General features: G+C 44.9%; 1 protein-coding gene across 4 annotated transcripts in view; it reads left to right on the top strand.

The window, feature by feature from the left end:
• IQSEC2 (IQ motif and Sec7 domain ArfGEF 2) overlaps positions 1-18,158 on the top strand; it is a 230,203-nt gene extending 212,045 nt beyond the window's left edge. For all 4 annotated transcript variants that reach the window (XM_042452402.1, XM_042452401.1, XM_042452405.1 and 1 more), the window contains 8 exons: positions 2,475-2,641; positions 8,547-8,686; positions 8,802-8,927; positions 10,041-10,140; positions 11,584-11,745; positions 12,296-12,469; positions 13,794-13,843; positions 14,404-18,158. In XM_042452402.1, coding sequence (XP_042308336.1) covers positions 2,475-2,641; positions 8,547-8,686; positions 8,802-8,927; positions 10,041-10,140; positions 11,584-11,745; positions 12,296-12,469; positions 13,794-13,843; positions 14,404-15,471 — 1,987 coding nt within the window. In that variant the 3' untranslated portion in view covers positions 15,472-18,158. The remainder of the gene's footprint in view (positions 1-2,474; positions 2,642-8,546; positions 8,687-8,801; positions 8,928-10,040; positions 10,141-11,583; positions 11,746-12,295; positions 12,470-13,793; positions 13,844-14,403) is intronic.
• Positions 18,159-20,702: the final 2,544 nt, after the last annotated feature.

Raw genomic sequence — 20,702 nt, 5'->3', positions numbered from 1 at the left:
TCATTAGGGCTTTTTTGTTTTATGTTTTGTGTTCAGAGTGAATGATTAATTTAGACAGGATCCACCCACAAAATAAAGATGCATGGCTCTCTCCCAAACAGAGTAAACAAACACATAAGCCCTTTAATGGGGATCTTGGATTTTTAAAAAGTGTTTCCCAGACTTTTGCCACGCATGTCACAAGTTTGCTTTGTGTTTCTGTTTTTCCTCTCATATTTAAAACTGGATACCCGAAATAAGATATGTGCAAGGCAAGCATCTTATCTGACCCTTAGCAAGAAGCCTGTTCAAAGGCATCTCTGCACCTTCTAAATCTCAATCTCAATCTCTGGATAAGAAGCATATATTGGAAGGGAAGTAGAGAAGAAATCCATATTGCACAGCTTTTCTGCACTCTGGCAGATGTAGAGATGCATCCAAACATGTAAATCTGTTAGGAAGCTTTGATTGAAGCAAGAACCAGAATTGTGTGTAAGTGTGTGTTTTTGTAGTGCCTCTATATCTGCTCAGTCTGCCTCGAGAGAATGGTGCCTTTCCTTGATAGATTTGAAAGTTAAACCCTTGTGAAGCTTCTCTGTATAGAACTACTGCACTATGTTGCTGCTTAAATAACCTTGTTGACAGACTAAGGTTTATCAAGGGGATTTTGGTAGATTTGTGTTCTCTCCAAAAAAAGTTAGGCTGCGTGTGGATTGCAGAAAAAATCCAGTTTGACCACACTTCAACTGCCATGGCCTAGTGATATGGAATTCTGAAAATTTTAGTTTGTTGTGGCACCAGAGCTGTCTGACAAGAAAGCTGAAATTCTCACAAAACAAAACCTCACAAAATATCAAGCCCTGGCAATTAAAGTGTTATCAAACTAGATTATTCGTCCAGTGTGAATGCAGCCTTAGTCTGTGAATTGTCAAGGCATTATCATATGATCAAAATATGCTAATATCAAAAACTGTATGACAGGTGCCTTCGTGAGATACTGTAGTTTAATAAACACACTGCATGCTCCTTGTTGCATCATGCATGCAGTGGTCATCATTAAAGTTCTTTCTGAGTCCCTGCTGCCTTAAAACAGCAGAACTGAAAGCATCTCAAAAACTAAGCAAACCTGTCCCTAATTTTCAGCTTCACTGCATAAAACTGTATTCTGCCAATTAATCAACTTAAGCTTTAGGCAATGAATCTGTCCACAAGCCTTGCTGTTTACATGGCTAGAAGGCTGATTCTAGGTTTAAAGGGTAAACTGAAGTTTATGGATATTCTGCATCTCACCATAGAAAATGGGATGTGGAACTTTCCATGATGGGTTGCAGAATTTTCTTAAGTAATTATACCAGTAAATGGAAAACTGAATTAATTAAAGGACAGAAATTCCATGCAATTTAGAACTCCCTGACTCACTATGAATTCTTTATATGTCTATATGGTGACTGTTCAGGTTTTATTTTAATTTAGAAAAAAGAAAATGTTTTGATTTATTGCTTTTCCTTTTGGTTCTTCAAAGCCTAGTTCTTCTCTCTTTTTGCTGGCTAATTCACGTCAGGGTGAGTGGACTATTTCACTTTCCTGTGTCATTGAAAAGTCCTGTTTCATGCCAAGGTGTGACAGTTGCCCTGTCAGGGTGAAATGTGGTTTTCAGTAGAATTCCACTATGTGGTAAATACCAGCTCTTGCTATGCGAGGATGTTTTTCAGTGGATGTCTTTGATAGGAAACTGAAGTGACAAAGTGACCTAGCTACAAGTGGGCCTGCTCTAAAGTGTTACCTTCCCTGCCACCTTCATCTATGCCAGTGATTCCCAGATTTTAATCCTCCAGGTGTTTTGGACTTCAACTCCCAGAAGACTTAGCCAACTTGGCCAAAAATCAGGAATTCTGGGAACATCTGGAGGACCAAAGTTTAGGAATCACTGATCTACACTGTAGAAATAGAGTGGGTCCTTGATATCCACTGGAGTTTGGTTCCAGAACCCCCCATGGATACTAAAATCTGTGGGTCCTCATGTCCCATTAAATGCAATGGCATAGTAGATGGTGTCTCTTATATAAAATAGCAAAAACAAGCTTTGCTTTTTGGAATTAATATTTTTTTAAAATGTTTTCAGACTGTGGATGCTTGAATCCATTGATAAAAAAAATCCATGGACATGGAGGGCAGACTGTAATGCAGTTTTACATCAGTTTAAGTGCTACAGGGCCATCTTATGGAATCACTGGGAGGCACCAAAATGTCTCACCCAGTCATTTTATTTATTTATTTATTTCATTTGTATGCCACCTTTCTCCCAGGAGGGACCCAAGGCGGCTCACAGATAAAAACATTAAAAATCGAAATAAAATTTAAAAAAAAGCTACAAATAATATAAAATCACATAAAAATACACAAAAGTTAAACGTTAAAAGCCATCTCTTGTGGCTTTGTTCTTTGTGCTGACAATCACTTTTTCTTTGACTTGACTTCTACCACATTTGTTCCAGCCAGCGCTACTGTGTATGCAATGCCCCATTGGTGCGCCAATTCCGGAACCCAGACACCATCTTCATCCTCGCTTTTGCCATCATCCTTCTGAACACTGACATGTACAGCCCCAGCGTCAAGGCAGAGAGAAAGATGAAACTAGATGACTTCATCAAGAATTTGCGAGGTGAGCAAGAATCGTCTCTTTCCTAAAGCCTTTGGAGCTTAAAGGACCTTGTCTGCCGCTGTCTCTTTTCACTGGCTCCCCATGATTTCTGTCAGTGTACAAAGGATGTGTTTCAATGTTGTGGGAGCTCAGGAAAAAGATTACATGTCATCCATGCACTGTTCAGCTTCCTTTTTTCATCACAAACAAACCCAGCATCTTTGTGGCCCTAGTGGCAAATGGTGAGCAGAGTACTGTATAGGGCAGTGGAAGAGCACAGACAACATTATTGCTTGTAGCTGGAAAGGTTTAGCCAGGCATGACGCAGGGAATCCTGGCATTGGCAGACCTGTCTGCTGGCTGAGGAAGACCTAGCCCATTCCTCAGACCAAATGCTAGCGGTGATCTGTAAGGTGATAGAAAGCAGGATCTCACTTGGGCACGTAAATCAGTTTCCCTGTCACCTGGAAGTGAGACAAGTCTGAAGCTGGACATGTCCCTAATTGCTTCATTCAAGATAACTTAAAGTGACTCTTGTAATGAGGGTGGCAGGCACACAGGCCTAGTCTCCCTAGACTAAGAGGCTGGATTTGGCCCTATGCCAGAACCGCCCAAAACTTTGACAAGAAGCAATCAGCCATATGTATTGTAAACCCAATAAATCAATACATCACCTGTAAGACAAAAACGAAAGGAATGCAGGAAAACAGTTGAAGCCCAAATCTGGGCTATTGAGGAGGATGAAGATTTTGAGTCACAGAAGTGGGCCTGGCAGAGAACTTCCCTGTTCATGTCCACCCTCAGGAAACTACCCACAAGCTCTCCCAGCTGGCCTCTTGATTGATTGACCAGTATTGGGATGCATGAGGGTTGTGAAAATCCCCTGAAAGATTGCTGGTGTGCTGTTGGGGATTCCAAGGTTAGGCCAGAAGGTGGTGGCCCTCAGCAGGGTGCAAATGGGATCCCAGGTAATATTCGGGAGCCATACTTTCAGTCTTTATGGTAGCTTCCATGAAGCCCACTGGGTGACCTTGGGCAAGTCACAATCTCTCAGCCTCGGTGAAAGGCAGTGACAAACCTCCTCTGAACAAATCTTGGCAAGAAAACCCCATGATAGGGTCGCCATAAGTCGGAAATGACTTGAAGGCAAGCAACACACACACACACGGTTAGTTCAAATATAAAGATAATGACCAGAATCCTATTGACACAAACAGGCATAAGTGACTTTTGTACAATGTGGGACAGATGTATCCAAAAGATCATGGTGGCAGGAGTGAAGTTCTGCCTGTGGAACCACTGCCTGTGGAACCACTGCAGACACATTACTCTAATGCACCTAGAGTAATGTGTCAGCACTCATTGCACATTGTGTATTGCCTTTGTGCATTGAACATCATACAAGGAGGTGACAGCTATGTGCATTCACCATTTCTCATATATTTCACTATAGTGGTGTCAGTATTAGGGATTGTGTAGCATAACTCCACTGGCAGATATTCATACTATGCTGAGATGATATAGACTCTCATGCCCAATTGGGAAATGAATGGATAACATTTACTAAAAGATGTCTAAATGAGGCTGTAGCAGTTGGGGTTTGAGACATCAATGCTGAAGCTGCTCTTAGGAACAGCAAAACTACAAGGGCACCTACCAAATAAAGGAAACAAAGTAAGAAGAAAAAATACTGACTAGTTCCCATGCTCAATTGGCTCCCCTTGGACTAGTTCTGACAGTCCCAGGCTGAAGAACTGCCTGTGCTGACAGTTCTGAGCTTTCCATCACCTCCCATGGAATGCAGTGCTGACAAAGGAGGATATCACACGACTGAAATTGGAAGAATAATCCAGTGTCATCCTGAATGTAATCATGCGTATTCACGTTATTGCGCAAAAGGTTACCACACGCGATCACTGGCAGTCCGAACGCACTCCAAACACAATCACACGTCACTCCACAGTTAAGTAAATTCAGTGAACTAGTGAAGACACAAACCCTATTCCTAGGCAACTTCGCACACAGTGCGCAAGGATGTAGCCAGGGGGGGTTGGGGGGTCGTAACCCCCCCATCAGGCCCTGGGGGCGTTCAAGCTCCTTCCTCCCCCCTCCCCTCCATTAAAACCACGGCGAGGGAACAGAGGAAAGACAAAACAAAAGTTCCTCTTTTCCCTCTGCTCCGTGGCTTTAATGGAGGGGGGAGGGAGGAGGAAGAGAGGGAGGGGGAGAGAGACACACAGAGAGAGAGAGGGAGAGGGAGTCCCTATGACTCGCTTTCGTTTCCTTCAGAGTCCAGCTTCCACTCCTCCTCCTCCTCCTCCCCTTCCTCCCTCAGGGAGAACTGAAGAAAAGAAGGAAAAGGTGACTTCTAACTTTTAGCTGTTATATCCATGTACAATATAGTATAATAATAATAATAATAATAATAATAATAATAATAATAATAATAATAATAATAATAATATCCCTTACCCAAAGTGCTGAGGATTAGATGTATTTTGGATTTTGGAGTTTTTCAGATTTGGGTATATTTATATACAGTATTATGTCTAATGGGATATTATACTGGGAGATGGGATCCATGTATGTTTCATATGCATCTCATAGACATAGACTGAAGGTAATTTAATGCACAATATTTTTAAAATAATGTTGTGCTTCTGCATACTGAGCTTCAGCAAAACCCTGAGACCACTATGCCTTGTATAATTCAATAATTCAGTCATTGATCTAAACCTTCAGGATTTCCAAGTTTTCTTGAGTTGGGGGTCAGACCAGATGCTCTCAGGGTCAGTTTGGGGTTTTGGAAGTCCAGAGAAAGGAGACTCAGGCTCTACTCTGGACATTTATCCTGAGAATGGACTCATGTTTTCAAAAACAGTCATTTCTGGATTTTTGCAACAACAAAAAAGAGGAGGGTCTGTGATGCAAAAAGGCAAGAGGCTTCCTTCCAGCCTTGTTTTTTCTCTTTTTTAAAAGACAAATAGAATAAAATACAGTTAGCTGGCCCTTTTTCAGCATGTCAATGCAGATGCTTTGATGGAGAGTTCCTGCATGGCAGAATGGGGTTGGACTGGATGGCCCTGACAAAGAAGGCTAAATGTCTCACAAAACTACAATACCCAGATATTGTTGTTGTTGTTATTTTCTTATATCCCGCCTTTCTCCCAATATACAGACTCAAGGTGGTGATTTTCCATAGCATTAATCTATAGTATATCTTTCTACAATGCAGATGGACACCTCCATTACATAATTTGTTGAGGATGCTTTGACTGGGAGTTCCTGCATGGCAGAATGGGGTTGGACTGGATGGCCATTCTTGGGGTCTCTTCCAACTCTATGATTCCATGATTCTGTAGCACTCTGAGCCTACTGTGATTTTAATAGTTTTTAAATGTATAAAGGTATAAAGTCTTATAATGCAAGCCATGCACTGATGGACTATTGCACTATAATTTTTTATTGATTGATTTTATACTCTGCCTTTCTCCCAAAATAGGATTCTCTTAAAGGGGTTTGTTTAATATAAAAAGAAAGGAACGTATAATGGCTTGGAATTAAAAATTATGGTAGATAGATACATAGGTAGGTCTTGGAATTAAAAGGTGTGTGTGTGTGTGTGTGTCTCAAAATTAAAAATCCCTCTTGGAAGTGGGAATGAAATGTGTGGATGCAGCCTGGGTTCGTAGCTCAGCTCAGATGTTGGAATACAGTGTCTCAAAGCATGAGCAGAGTGTCTCTGAGCATGAACAGAGTGGCTGCCGCTCATTGCTTGAGCAGCTGCACTTTGCTTTATCGAGCTGAATTTATCTGATGTAAACACCTTCAGAGGAAGGACTCAGTTTGCATCTGCACTGAAAAAATAATCCAGTTTGATGCCACTTTAACTGCACTTGGCTCCATGTTGTGAAATGCTGGGATTTGTAGTTTGTTGTGGCACCTGACAGATGACTCAACTACAGTTCCCAAGATTCCATTGCACGAAGCCATAACGGAAGTTAAAGTGGTGCCATCAAGGTGTCGCGGGTAAACGCTCGACCCTCTTTTTGTGTCTTGGGGGGGGGCTCTTAGCCTCTCAAAATGGTGGCACTTAGTCTTGACCCCCCCCTTCCCAAAATCCTGGCTACGTCCTTGCAGTGTGCAGTTGTTTGGTGTGATGTGCATGTCTCCTTTGGTCCTGGTTCTCCCCCCCAATCTGGAAGGGTGAGTTTCCCATAAAGCCATGCTGCAAATCCGCTTCAATTTGGATTCCGCCTGTCCTTCAGCATTGCTAAGGGAGGGCTGCTGCCTGCTAATTAAGAGGCATGGACCCAGAGCTATTGGATAACCATTATATTCACATTTTAATGTGACAAGAGTGAATATATGCTTGTTTTAACATGAATAGCTCATGTTCTTTCAACCATTCTTCCCACCCCACTCCCCAACCTCTTTTGTAAATTGTGGGGTTCCTTGGTTCCTCTCTCTCACTCGCCTAAATATGCTATGCTCCAGTCATCTGGAGTCTCACTGAGCATGCACAAGGGTGCCAATTCACAATTAAGAACCCACCAATGTGAGGGCTTACTTTGCACAGAATCTGGGTCACGTTCAGGGAGGCCATTACAGCGAATTTAAGGTGTGATAAGTAATCACATAATTGCTTGAATTTTCGAATTGACCTCGCTATCTTCTCTTTCGAAATTGAGAGCCTCCCATCCCGTTTGATAAACTCCAATGTGTGCTAGACCTTCTAGGCAGGTACAGTACCTTTCTGGACAACATACAATGCCTAGCACCCTGTTGATTCTAATTCAAGTTTTTTTTAATTGTCCTAGATTAAGCTTTTTTATTTAAAGTACAAAAATGAGGAAAAGGAAAGAGATAGAGAAAAGGAAAAGAGGGCAGGAGGAGAATACAGTGGGCCCTTGGTATCTCCTGGGATTTGGTTCCAGGACCCACAGTGGATACCAAAATCTGTGGATGCTCAAATCCCATTATATACAGTGGGGCAGTAAAATGGTGTCCCTAATATAAAACAGCGAAATCATGGTGTGCTTTTTGGAATTGAAAATATATTTTTAAGCCATATATGGTTGACTCCCTTGATGCAGAATCCGTGGATATGGAGGATCAACTGTACATGGGATATGGGCTAGGGATATACATTGATAAGCTGGGCATATGTTCCCAGATATACAGTCTGACTGAAGCCAGTATCTGTAAGGTATACATGAGTGTGTTAATAAAGCAGTAAGATCCTCTGACTGCTAGACAATGGATGGCAAGTATATTTGCCTTTGCAGCCTTCCAGTATGTGTCTTTTGGCTACAGAAAGGGCATGGATCATCCAGCCATGATGACCATCTGTTAAGTTCCAAGTCACAGGAATATAATATAAAAACACATACACATCTGCAAATATTAAAAGATTTTTCTGATACAAAATTAATATGCTGTAACACATGCAGAAAGAAAGGAGCCACCGAAGAACACTTCTTCAACTAAAGCATATTTGACCCAGAATATCAGTGAGAATTTCCACAGTCCAGATTCTGACTTTGAATTTCAACTCAGCCATTTACTCATAAGAAGGCATCAGGGAACATGTTGTTTTCTCCCAGTCTTCAAACAAATAATAACAGCATTAGCCTACTTTACAGGCCTGTTGCTAGGGCTAACATCTATAGAGAGCATTGCGAAGAATGGTCAGGAGTGAGGAACATGTGGCCCTCCAGATGTTGTCAGATAGCAATGCCCACAATTCCCTTCCATTGACTATGCCAACCAAGGCTAATAGGAGCTGTGGTTTAGCAGCATCTGGAAGGTGACACTTTACCTGTTCCACAGTGTTAAATACATGTTATTATAGCTGCCTTCCAAAACAGACTAAATGTGGCTTATGCTCCGCCTGTTGACTCTCCATCTTTGGCTTCTTCACCAGGAGTAGATAATGGGGAAGATATCCCTCGGGATCTACTGGTAGGGATTTACCAGCGGATTCAGAGCCGGGAGCTGCGTACCAATGATGACCATGTTTCTCAGGTCCAAGCAGTTGAGCGCATGATTGTGGGTAAAAAACCGGTGAGTCAGGAGAAGACTTTGGAGAAAGGTGGTGGTGGTTTAGTCAGGGATCCCTCCCCACCCCAATCTTCTTGGTTCTAGCGCCAAACTTATTTTTTTAATCTATCCCACGCAGGTCCTCTCACTGCCCCACAGACGTCTGGTTTGCTGCTGTCAGCTGTATGAGGTGCCTGACCCCAACCGGCCCCAGAGGCTTGGGCTGCACCAGCGGGAAGTCTTCCTCTTCAACGACCTCTTAGTGGTAAGGAGAGAAGCAAAGGCACCGGATTCGTGGGTAGGAAGGGGGAGTTGGGAATGAGCCTAGATTTTTTTTTTTAACACATCCGGCTGCCTTACCTTGTGACAGTTTAGACTAGCCCAGGTGAGGTGGGAGGTCTGACACTGCAGGCAAAAATTCACAACATTTCTTATTAGGAGTTATTTCAATCAAGGAATGCCTTATTGCCAGCCTGCATGCCTGCCTACTACCTCTTAGTTTCTCTCCAACAATGGATGTTGTGTAGCTGTTGCCATTCCCATTGTCACCACTCTATGGGCCTTGTCATGTTGAGGGAAGGAGATATGTCCCAGTGCTAGAGTGCAACTGTGATTCATGAAACTGCCTTAATTAAAATACTTTTGTCAATAAAACCACACAATGAAGAAAGGACTCAGAGGGGTATGAAAGTATATGAATGAACCTACAAAAAATTCATGCAGGTTAGAAAGACCTTGGATAGACTGAGAATACCACAATAATTCTATAGTGCTTCCTTTATGTTTTTAAATGCAAATATTTAAAGTTGAAGAACTGAGATTACTGGATTACTTTGAACAGACTTAAGAAATGGTGAAATGCTATATTTTACCTTACCCTTTCTAGTCCTGTATCATACAAAGTGAATAGGTTCTTCCCATCCATTTCTGTTGTCAAAATGTCCAGGATTATGGGGAAGAATATGTTACACAGTTCTTTTAAATGTGAATTTTTCATCTTCTCTTGGACTTGGTGATGCCTTTCATGGGAAGGAACCACATCAATCCATATGGTTCCTACAAATATTGTTGGTTAGTATAATACTCAGATCCAAAGAACCAGATCCCATTCTGTTTGTGTCATGTTTATGTCCACTCTGGTTTTTGTTGTTGTTTGTTTTGATGTGATTCCTTGAAATGTAGGATAACAATGAAAATTATCTTAATTGGTGGGCTAGGCTGTTCCATCTTAGCTTAGAAGTGGGGTTTGGCTAGTGCAGATGGCATACTTCTGGATAGATCCAGAAGTCACAGAGTAGCATCTGACTTCTTGTTCTTACCCTCTCTTTTTAAATCTTTTTCTCTTTCATCCTCTCCTAAACAAACACACCACATTTAGGTGACAAAGATATTTCAGAAGAAGAAGATCCTTGTGACCTACAGTTTCCGCCAGAGCTTCCCTCTTGTCGAGATGCAGTTGCAGCTCTTTCAGAATTCCTGTAAGTGTCCTTACCAGCTACAAAAAGGATTAGCAGTCTGTTTGTTACACCCACACACACACACCATCAAGACTCCTGGGTCATCTGTAGGAAGCCCCTGACTTTCACTGGCTCATTTTTGGATGCTCCACTGTTTAAACAGATCTAAATTATAGCCATGTACCACATTTTTGGTCACATTTTATCAGCCTCAGAGGATGGCAATGGCAAACCGCCTTGCCAAGAAGCTTGCCAAGAAAACCCCATGATAGGGTCACCTTAGGGTTGCCATAAGATGGAAATGACTTGAAGGCCCACAACAATAACAAATGGAAGATTTAATTCATGAAATGAAGGAAAGATATTGAGAAGAAGATAAAATGTGTCTGGGAGTGCCAAGTGCTGTATTTGTTGCTATAGTTCAGAGGCAGGAATTGTACAGCCCTCCAGATTTTGTTGAACTGTAGCTCCCACTGTTCGTCACCATTGGTTATGCTGGTTAGGGCTGCTGGAAGCTGTAGTCCAGCAACATCTGGAGGGCCACACAGTTTCCATGCTTCCTTGTGGCAGAGTTAGGGCTAGGCAGTAATTCCAATTCCCCTAAACAAATGTGCCAACAAAAACATGATAGGCTTGCCTTATTATTATTATTACTGTATTATTATTATTATTATTATTATTATTATTATTATTATTATTATTATATAAGTGGAGGCTTCCTGTAATAGAACAGGAATGAGGAGGCTTTGGCACTCTAGATGGTTTGGCTTACAGTTCCCACAATTCCTTACCATTGTTGTGCTGGGTTGTACGCTTGGGAGTTATAGACCAAAAGATCTGAAGGGTCAAGGGTTCCAACCCTGAAGTACTTAAAAAATATACCAGATTAGTATCTTCTCCCTTCTCTCCATTTTGATTCCATGGACCTTGAAACAGTGAACCTTCTCGGACTGTACCTCCAGCTCCCACAAGAACAGTAGGTCCATTTGGTCTTCTGTCTCTCACTCTTTGCTTATGCACTAAGATGGTTTAACCAGTGTCTGGCCCCTCCACCATCTCCTGTACCTCAGATCTATAGTCAGAACCACTGTGGTGCCTTCCTCCTGAGAAAACCCACCATTCTGGCCTATTTTTATTTAAGAAAGCTTCTGGTTTTTAGTCTGTTGCAGCAGATGGGGCTTTTAAAGGAGGAAGTATTTTCATTTTGTTTTGTTTTGACTATCTTTTAATGCTGTTTTAACATGTTTTTAAAATAGAAATTCAGTTTGATTGTATTTTAGCTTTCATGCTAATTTTTTTTTAAAGATTGTATTGTGCTTTTAAAATGTTGCATGCTGCCTTGGATCCTGTGCTGGGCAAAAGATGGGGAATAAATAAATTAAATAAATAAATATTTCCTGATTGCCTAATGCTTGAATGGGAGAGGACCCACACTCATCTGGCTTCTGAATCTCTTCCACACAGACTACCAGTTCGGGATTAAGCTACTCTCAGCTGTTCCTGGTGGGGAAAGGAAAGTCCTGATCATTTTCAACGCCCCCAGTTTACAGGATCGATTGCGCTTCACCAGCGACCTGCGGGAGTCCATCGCAGAAGTACAAGAGATGGAGAAATATCGTGTGGAATGTGAGTAGTTGGTCCTGTTCCTCCTTGCTGTGGGAAATATATTTGAAAATTTGTGACTGTTATAAAGAGCAGGAACAAACTGGGAGCATTGGTCAGGCCCACAGCATTCAAAGGATGGGCTGTTTCTGCCATACAGAGCTCAGTTCTTCTAACAATTTGGATTTAATTCTGCATACAGTGGACCCTTGATATCTCCTGGAATTTAGTTCCAAAATCTCTCTTGGATACCAAAATCTGTAGACGTTCAAGTCCCATTAAATACAATGGATAGTAAAATAGTGTCACTTATATAAATGGAAAAATCAAGGTTTGCTTTTTTGGAATTTATATATATTTACAAGCCATGGAGGCTTGCATTTGTGAATAAAGAATCCAGGGATATGAAGAACCAACTGTGTTTGTAGCATTTTGTTTTTGTTATATCCAGACATAGCACAGGATCTCCTTCAGTACAGAGGGCAAGGTTTGTAAATCAGAGCTGCATGGTGACAAAGAGAGGGACCTTAAATGTGTACCTGTCTGTCTCCTTTTGCATCCTTACCCTTTACAGCGGAGTTAGAGAAGCAGAAAGGAGTGATGCGCCCCAACGCCTCCCCCTCCTCTGGTCCTAAGGATGCCGTGAATGGGACGCTGACTCGAAGCAGCCTGGAGGATGCCTACACTGTGGGAGAAGGGCTGAAGAGAAGTGCCCTCAGCAGCTCCCTCCGCGACCTCTCCGATGCTGGTGAGGGACTGGGGATCAGGACTCTGGGTTCTTACCATGGCTCCAGGAGGAGAGGGCCTGGTAGGCTCAGGGCTGGGCTGAAGCTGAGGAAGGAAACAGAATTTCTCGATTTATGCTGAGGAGATCTTAAAAGGAAAGCCTCCAGGTTCCTCAAGAACTGAAATTTGTGACAGACTGTGGGATTCTTGCACCATTCTAGGCGTTGCCAGATGGCTTCTAATATGAAATGTAGTTGGTGCCATCACGACTCCCCTTCCCAAGTGTGCTAGAGGCCTCTGCTTGCAGCGATGAATATCAGGGGGGCTATTCTAGGCTCCATTTTCAGGATTCCACAAACAAGACTAGTTTATGCATTTGGAAGAACCTGGTAGAAATTTTTCTAGACTGCATCATTTAAGACATTAGGTGTAAAGTTGTTTCTTTCAGATATTCTCTTATGAGAAGACAAATACCTGTGTATAGAAAAATAGGAAAAGTCTAGGCTGAACCTTTCCACCTGGCATGCTAGTTTCTACCTGCAGATAAATTTTGTATGAGGGGAGCATTCAAAGTTGAAACACCTGTAGTCACATAGAAGGTGAGCAGTGCAGTCTAGAAAAAGCATTGGAACTTGATCCTTTTGAACCTCAATATTTTAGTGGAATCCATACTTTAAAAAAAAGTTCTGCTGCACTTCTGCCTGGTTTTTATTCCACTCTAGAAATTGCCCCTCCCTAAACTGTATTTATTGCTTGTGCACACGCACACACATATATACACACACCTGGTTAAAAGAAAGCTGAAGATGTGGGTTATATTCTCCCCTATATTTTAATTCCCTTCCATCGACATGACTAAAGAATATGGAACCCCAGAATTTTGATTGCAAGTCTGATCAGCAGAGAGGAATCGGGGTGGGTTCCTTGTTGTTGTTGGGAAAACAGATACATTTCTCTGATTTTATAGAGCCAACCCTGTTGGGTGGGTGGGAAGAAACTGTTAGTATGTTCTGAGTCTTTAAAAAGTGCAAGTATTCAAGTATTAAGCGGAGGGGGGTAAGGGACAACTAGATATTTGCACACTGTGGCAAAATAGTTTAATAGCAGAAGAAGAGGCCCTCCATCATGCGTGTGTTTCATGCAATCCCTGCACTGCATCAGGCTGAAGTGGAACAGGGGCAAGACTCTCTGTTTTTACTCTGTCTTCTGCTAACTGTGCCTCTGCTCTGTTGCTCTGCTTTTGGGGAGGGTCTTCCATCCCCCCACCTCAATACAAAGTTGGAAATGTTGGCTTGAAAGGTCAGGTGAGAGGAGCTCAGGTCTCGCTAACTCCTGCTCTGTTGCAGGCAAGCGGGGCCGTCGTAACAGCGTGGGATCCTTGGACAGCACAATTGAAGTAAGTGGGCAAGAGTGAAAAGAGCCAGGTGTTGGAGTGGAGTGGGCGGAGGGGCACAGGTGGGTTCCCCCAACCCTACCCCATGGACTTTGCCTCCTTGCAGTCTTGCTGTTATTTCTCTCTCTCAGTCTCTCTCTCTTTCTCTCTCTCTCATTTTCTTTTGTCTATACCTCTACCCCTAGCAGAGAGAGACTCAAGAGGCTGGAAGAACATGGGAGTCATTTTTGGGGTGTGGAAGGGCTGGCCAGCAACTGCCCAAAGTGCCATTTTGGTAACTGAGGCCATCCCTCTTTCAGACAGGCAAGAATGGTGGGTCTTCTCTGAGCCAGTGTAAGGATAGTTGTAACCTTATAGGCATCAGGTGATTATGGAAGACAATTGTCTAATACTCCCCCCTTTCTCTCTCCCTATGTTTCTCTCGCCCTCCGTCTCTTTCTGTCTCTCTTTTCCTCTCCCTCTGATACTTTCTTTCTTTCTTTCTTTCTCTCTCTCTCTCTCTCTCTCTTTCTTTCTTTCTTTTTCTCTCTCTCTCTTCCCTCACTCCTTCCGTGTTGCTCCAGGGATCTATCATTAGCAGCCCTCGTCCCCACCAGAGAGTGCCACCTCCTCCTCCTCCCGAGGAATACAAGCCTCAGCCTCGGCCTCCCTCTAACTCCTCGTCTTTCTTGGGCTCCCTTTTCGGCAGCAAGCGTGGGAAGGGTCCCTTTCAGACGCCCCCCAGTCAAGCCTCAGCCTCTTCCTCTTCGGCCTCGTCATCCCACCACCACCTTCCTCAGCATCACCCTCACCACAGCCACCCATCCCTCCCTGACAGCAGCCAGTCCAAGCTGCAGGCGCTGCATGCCCAGTACTGCCATGGCCCATCCTCCCAGCCGCCCCCTCCTTACCCCCAGCAGCCCCCTCCACCCCAGCAGCCTGCCCCTCCGCCCCCACCACTCGCCTTGCCCTCTAACCCCTTGCCACCCCAGATCCAGCGCTACCACCACTCCCAACAGCCCCCCCTCTCTGCCCCACCCCAGAAACAGGCCGTGCCAGCCTTCCCCACCCCACAGCCCCACCACCACTACACTCTGGGTCGGCCCAGCCAGCAGAAGCGGGCTCACCAGCTGGCCGCTGCTGCTGCTGCTGCTTCCCAACATCCTCCCTTTCCCCATGGGCGCCAGCCCACTTCACCACTGCCCCTGTACAGCCCTGCCCCTCAGCATGCCCTTGCTCATACGTACCCTCAGCAGCTCCACCAGACCGGTGGCAGTGGTCAACACACTCTGCACCGGCAACAGGCTCCCAAGCACTTTATCTTCAGCCATCACCCTGCCCAGATCCTCCAGCGGCCCCCTCCTCCGCCCGGCGTGGGGCCATACCCAGGGCATCACGGCCATCCTGTTCAGCAACACCATGGGCAACCCCCAATGCCCCCTCCTCATTCTCCCATTCCCCCTCACCCATCCTACCCGCCTCTCCCACCCCCCTCTCCTCACACTCCCCTCAGCCCCCACTCTCCAGCAGCTCCTACCTCCCCATTGCCCCAGCACATCCCCATGCACCAGGGGGGCCCTCAAGCCATGCCCAACCAGGGCCCCCCCAATCCCAAACCGAAGCAGGTCAACAGAATCAGCACTGTTGTGTGAGGAATGCCAACACAGCAGCCGCCACCGCAGGATTGGTGGCTAAATATACATATATAAATAACAGAGCTCGGGGTCTCCTCTGTCCGGGCTGAGGTGATGGGAAGACAGGGGAGGTCAGGAGGGTGTCTAGACTTTATGGCCATTCCCCTTCCTCCTCCCCACTCCACATCCCGTCGCCCCTCTTTTTCCTAGGATCAGAACTGAGAGAGGGCCTCCCTTGGAAAGGAAGAAGTCCGGACCTGCAACACCGCTGGCGGCCTGAGGATAGCACCGGCTCCACATTTGGGCTTTGCTGCTGAGGGGCTTCACCTCTTCCTCTCTTCTTGCCCCTGCCCACTTCTCCCCTTTTGCTTAGAAAACAGCATCTCTGCAGAGAGGGATGATGTTAAAAACCTGAGGCCCAGTGAAGGAGGAAGGTGTGGTGCTTTCTGGTTGTGCTGGCTTAGGGAATTTGTCCCTGGCACAGAATTTCCCACCAGCATTTTCTCTCGATGTGCTGCAGCAGGAAGAAATCTAGTGTAATTTTGTAGCCCTTGTGCATCCTTCCTTCTTGACAATGGCACAGAAGGTAGTCAACACTATTCATAAGCGGGATTGGAGATGGTGGTAGTGTAGCACTCCCTGCAAAAGTCTCCTTCCTCCAAGAAAACTGGCTGTCAAGGGAGAAAGATTCAGGCCTAGCCTCCCTGATGATTTCTAGAGCAGGTGGCCATTTCTCAGACCTGCCCAAAGTCAGTTTTTCTGGGAAGGATGGCCAAAGAGGAGGCCTTTGCCTTTTATCTTTTTATACAAGGCAACATTTACAATATCAAATTGCAGTTTCTGTCAACTAAAACTCTTCCTTTTAATTAACAAAATGGTCCTGGTGAACGTTGAAAAGAGAGTTGGAGCTTACATGGTTGATGCAGTATTGCTTGTGGCCTGAAAATTTGTTGCCAGTTTCACATTTGGGATTTGATGTTAGGAGGCACCCTAGAAGCTTAGGAACTTGAGTCACATTGGACAACCAGGGTGGCCTTGGTTTTCTGAAAGAGAAAGAGTCTGTAGGCAGCAGGCTTCCTTCTGTTCTTTTGCTGGTTGAAGACAGAAAAGCTGCTCCAGATATTGCAATATAGAAGTTAGCTCAATCTGGTGTTTGTTCTCCACTTAAGGTTTCCAGAGTAAAAACTGGAGAGGGCTCCTTGGTGGTTGTATAGGAGAGGAAATTTCAGCAGTTGTTGCTGGTTGCATGGCAAAGCAACACTTGCAGAAATTCAAGATACAGGAGTCCTCTCCAGTTTCCCCTCCGGCAACCCTATCTCCTGTACCAATGTGGCAATGGCTGTTAAAAACCATGACGATGGAGGCCGAGTGGTAAGAAAGGAAAGAATTTATCTCTGAGTCGCCTTGGGTCTCTTCTGGGAGAAAGGTGGCATATAAATGAAATTAATTAATTAATTAATTAAACAGTCTCTTTCTCTCGCTTTCCCTCCAACCCACAGCTTCCCAGCCATTTAAAGTCAATTCTGTATGCCCCTCTTTGACCCAATATAGTCCAGGTGAGGAATCATCCTGTGCCTCAGATCTGCATGGAAATTCAGTGATGACAGAACCTGTTGTTCTTGCCAAGTAGCTTCTGGCTTTAAGGGTTGCAGATGGGGGATGGATGTATTCTTTGCCTGGGTGCGTTGCCATGGCCAGAGGGCAGGTGTGGCAGTGGTATTGCCAAGGCAGGGGCATCTGCGGGCAGATCCCTTGCATTGGAGCTCACACAGACACTGGCCTACAGCCTGACACCTGTGCCACTTTCTCCTTCAGAGCCTCTTCAGGATTTGTCTTCCTGGACGCTTCTGGTGTGTTTCTTCCCTGCTCCCCCTGCATCCACAAGGACCACCAAGGACGTTTCTCTTAGAAGGACACTTTCTGTTCTTACAAAGTAAAGATCCCCAACCCTTTGCCTTGTTCCTCACACACCACACACCCAGGTGAGGTGGGGACAGGGGCCTACTATGCCCCCAACCACTTTTGGGAGGAGTGGAGGCTCTCCTTTTTAAAAAAATTTGCACAGAACAGTGTCTTGCCCTCTCAGTTCTTATTCATAAAGGGCTATTCTTACTCCTTTCCCCTCCCCACCCCTGCTTTGGAGTTTGCACTGAATACATTTTTAATGGGAGGGGGGTTCACATATAAATATATCTGTCCCTGGCCTTGTATGAACCACCCCTTCACTGATTTGAGGATGGAGGAAAACGGGAGCAGAAAGCAGGAATATTATTCTCTCCTGTCACCCGAATTGCTCTTTCATCCTGTCAGTGTGTCTCTGCCTGACAGTAGGAGGGAGGTAGTGAAGCCCTTTCCCTCCTCTCCTTGGAAGCTTAGATGCACTTTAACCCTCCATTCCCTTTGTTTTTGGAGGGAAAAGATGGGATCAAGATTTTCTAGTCCCAGGCCAAGCCTATAGGGTCTGTCTGGCCTATTCTTTTCCCCCACCTTTCCTTGCCTAACACAGTTACCTCAGCCTGCCACCCATCCCTCTCATCCGTAGGATTAGAGACAGAGCTGCTAGGTTTTAATGCTTGGATTTGGAGCCCTGGTGCACAGTGGTTAAATGCCTGTACTGCAGCCACTCAGTCAAAACCACAAGGTTGCGAGTTCAATACCAGCAAAAGGGCTCAAGCTTGACTCAGGCTTGCATCCTTCCGAGGAGGTTGCTAAAATGAGTACCCAGATTGTTGGCAGCAATTAGCTTACACTTTGTAAACCGCTTACACACTGTTAGTTCAGTATGAAGCAGTATATAAATGAAGCTGTTTGTTTGTTTGTTTGTTTTGTCCAAGGGAGACACGAGATTGGCTTAAGGCTACCACTATCTTGCAATTTTGGAAAGCAAGGAAAGGAGCTCTGATTTAATACAGTAGTGCCTGGTCATAGATTCCTAAGGACATGGTGGCTTTTGGACCGATCAAATTATTTGGGTGTTTAAACCCACTTGTAAACATTCTGTTTCCCCTTAAAACTAGAGGCACAAATGGAGTACTTCCACTTGCCAATATGGTGGAGGTGGCCATCTCTGGAGGCGGGCTTAGCCTTGGTGGAGCCTCACAGGAACTTGAGGGATTGAATCCAGCCCTTCTCCACCCTGGCCTCCTCCACAGCTTTGGACTACAATTCCCATCTCCCCAAATGGCCATGCTGCTTGGTGATTATGGGTGTGATAATTGATGGAGTGGGGCCAAGGTGAGGATGGCTGATGTGATCCATGTCACCTTGTACCTTTGGCCATTCTCTCTCGTCACAGCCACGTGTCCCGTTTATCAACTGCTCTAAGGAAGGCAAGCTCCATGAGGGGTTGGGTTTCTGGTCTCTTGGATTGTTTGTAAGAAGGGAGAAGAATAACAAGAGGACTGCTTAGTGAAGGGCTTTAGGGAGACCTGTGGCTTCACAGATTTTTGGCCCAGATTGGAAGCACCATGCCTTGTTTTCCATACCCTTCACTATGCTCCACAGCTCTTAAGGGGAACCCAGGAGTCCTGCCTGGAGCTGCAAGCAGGTGGTGGTTTCAGCCTTGCGGTAGCAGCTCCTGTTTCCACCCTGCCGTGTCCTGGGCTTCTTCCCCACTTCTTTCATCTCCCATGTCAGGTCTTCCCACCCTCTACCCCACCCTCCAGCATGCACTTTCTCCCTGCCCTGCACTGCATTTCACGTGTCGGGTTTGTTGCTGTACAGAGATTCCTGTGTATATATATACTATATATTATAAATATCAGCCTTTAAGAGGAAGGGGGTGGCCTCCAGCCGGTGGCGTTTTCTTTGGCATGGGCCTCTCTCCCCTTGCCCTTTTCCCTGGGCTCATGGCTGGAAGACTCCAAACGTGACTGTATTTTTGGTTCCTTCTCTTACCCTCACCCCCTCACCTCTGGTCCACTTTGTACATAAGAAACTGTATATTTTATGCTTCATAAATTGATCAAATGTCCTTGCTGTGTGAAGAAGGGGTGTCTTGTGTGTTATTTGCCTGCATTATTCAGTAGGGCCCGGGTGGGAGATGAGAACGATGCTACAACAATCACTCATCCTGCAGTATAAGACGGTGGGCAGTTTCATGATGTAGCAGAGGAGTTTCCGTAATTTAAAACTTCCTCACACTAGAAAGTAATCAGTCCTCCTTGCACACACAAAAGTAGTGTGCCAGTGACATGGCTGGACTAGAATCCTTCTGTCACCAAAAGAATGAAATCTGGACACCTGGAATTGGGCTTGTACAGTAAGGGGGTCATAGGGAAGTATAGCTGATACTTATTATTTTAAATGCATTCATGTGGTCAGTGATTTGCGTGTTGAACTGTGACTCTGGAAATCAGGGTTTGATTCTCCACTTGGCCACAGAAACCCACTGGGTGACCTTGGATGAGTCACATACTCTCAGCCCCAGAAAAACCTGTGAGAGGTTTGCCATAAGTCAGAAACACACAATAACAAATTCATGTATTTGGAGCCTGCAGTATCCTCTTCAGTCACATGGTGGCAGACTGCCTTAACCATCTCATAACTTTAAGAGTTGATGCAGCTTGAAGCTGGGAGAGGGGTGGGATAGAGGCAAATAGTCTGAGAATAACTGTAAGACATTTTCACCTCTGCTGTGCAGCAACCCCTGCCCTTTAGAGGACTGTAGAGATACACCACAGCACCAACACTGTCTTGGGGGTCTCAACGCTTGTGGCTTTACTCCAAAAGGGCACACACAGCAGGAGCTGATTACTCTCATTCCAGTGGTATGGCGAATCCATTATTGGTTCTAGCTAGTTCTGAAGGAAGCTAGCATGGTGTAGTGGTGTGAGTGTTGGGCCAGCAACTCTGGAGACCAGGGTTGGATTCCCTATTTTGCGCAACTGACTGGGTGACCTTGGGAAGGTCACATGCTCTCAGCCTTAGGGGAAGACAATACAAATCTCCCCTGAACAAATCTTGCTATGAAAACTCCATATAGCCTCACCTTAGGGTCGCCATAAGTCACAAACAACCTGAAGGCACACAACAACAAAACTTTACATGAGCATTTTGGTGTAAAGCAGGGATGAGCAAAATGCAGGCCAAATTTGTATTTGGCGAGCATTTTATTCATCCCTGCTGCTTTACACCAAAATGCTCAAGCAGTTTTTTGCTTCCCGGGGGTCCACCATTTCCAGTTTTGAAAAAGTTCCCCTGCTGGAATGTTACATGCCAAAGGGTGTGTGAAAACAGCAAAATTGCCA

Source organism: Sceloporus undulatus, chromosome 2 (genome assembly GCF_019175285.1).
Source record: "Sceloporus undulatus isolate JIND9_A2432 ecotype Alabama chromosome 2, SceUnd_v1.1, whole genome shotgun sequence".
NCBI classification, from domain to species: domain Eukaryota; kingdom Metazoa; phylum Chordata; class Lepidosauria; order Squamata; family Phrynosomatidae; genus Sceloporus; species Sceloporus undulatus.
This window is presented reverse-complemented; position numbering and strand designations above follow the sequence as displayed.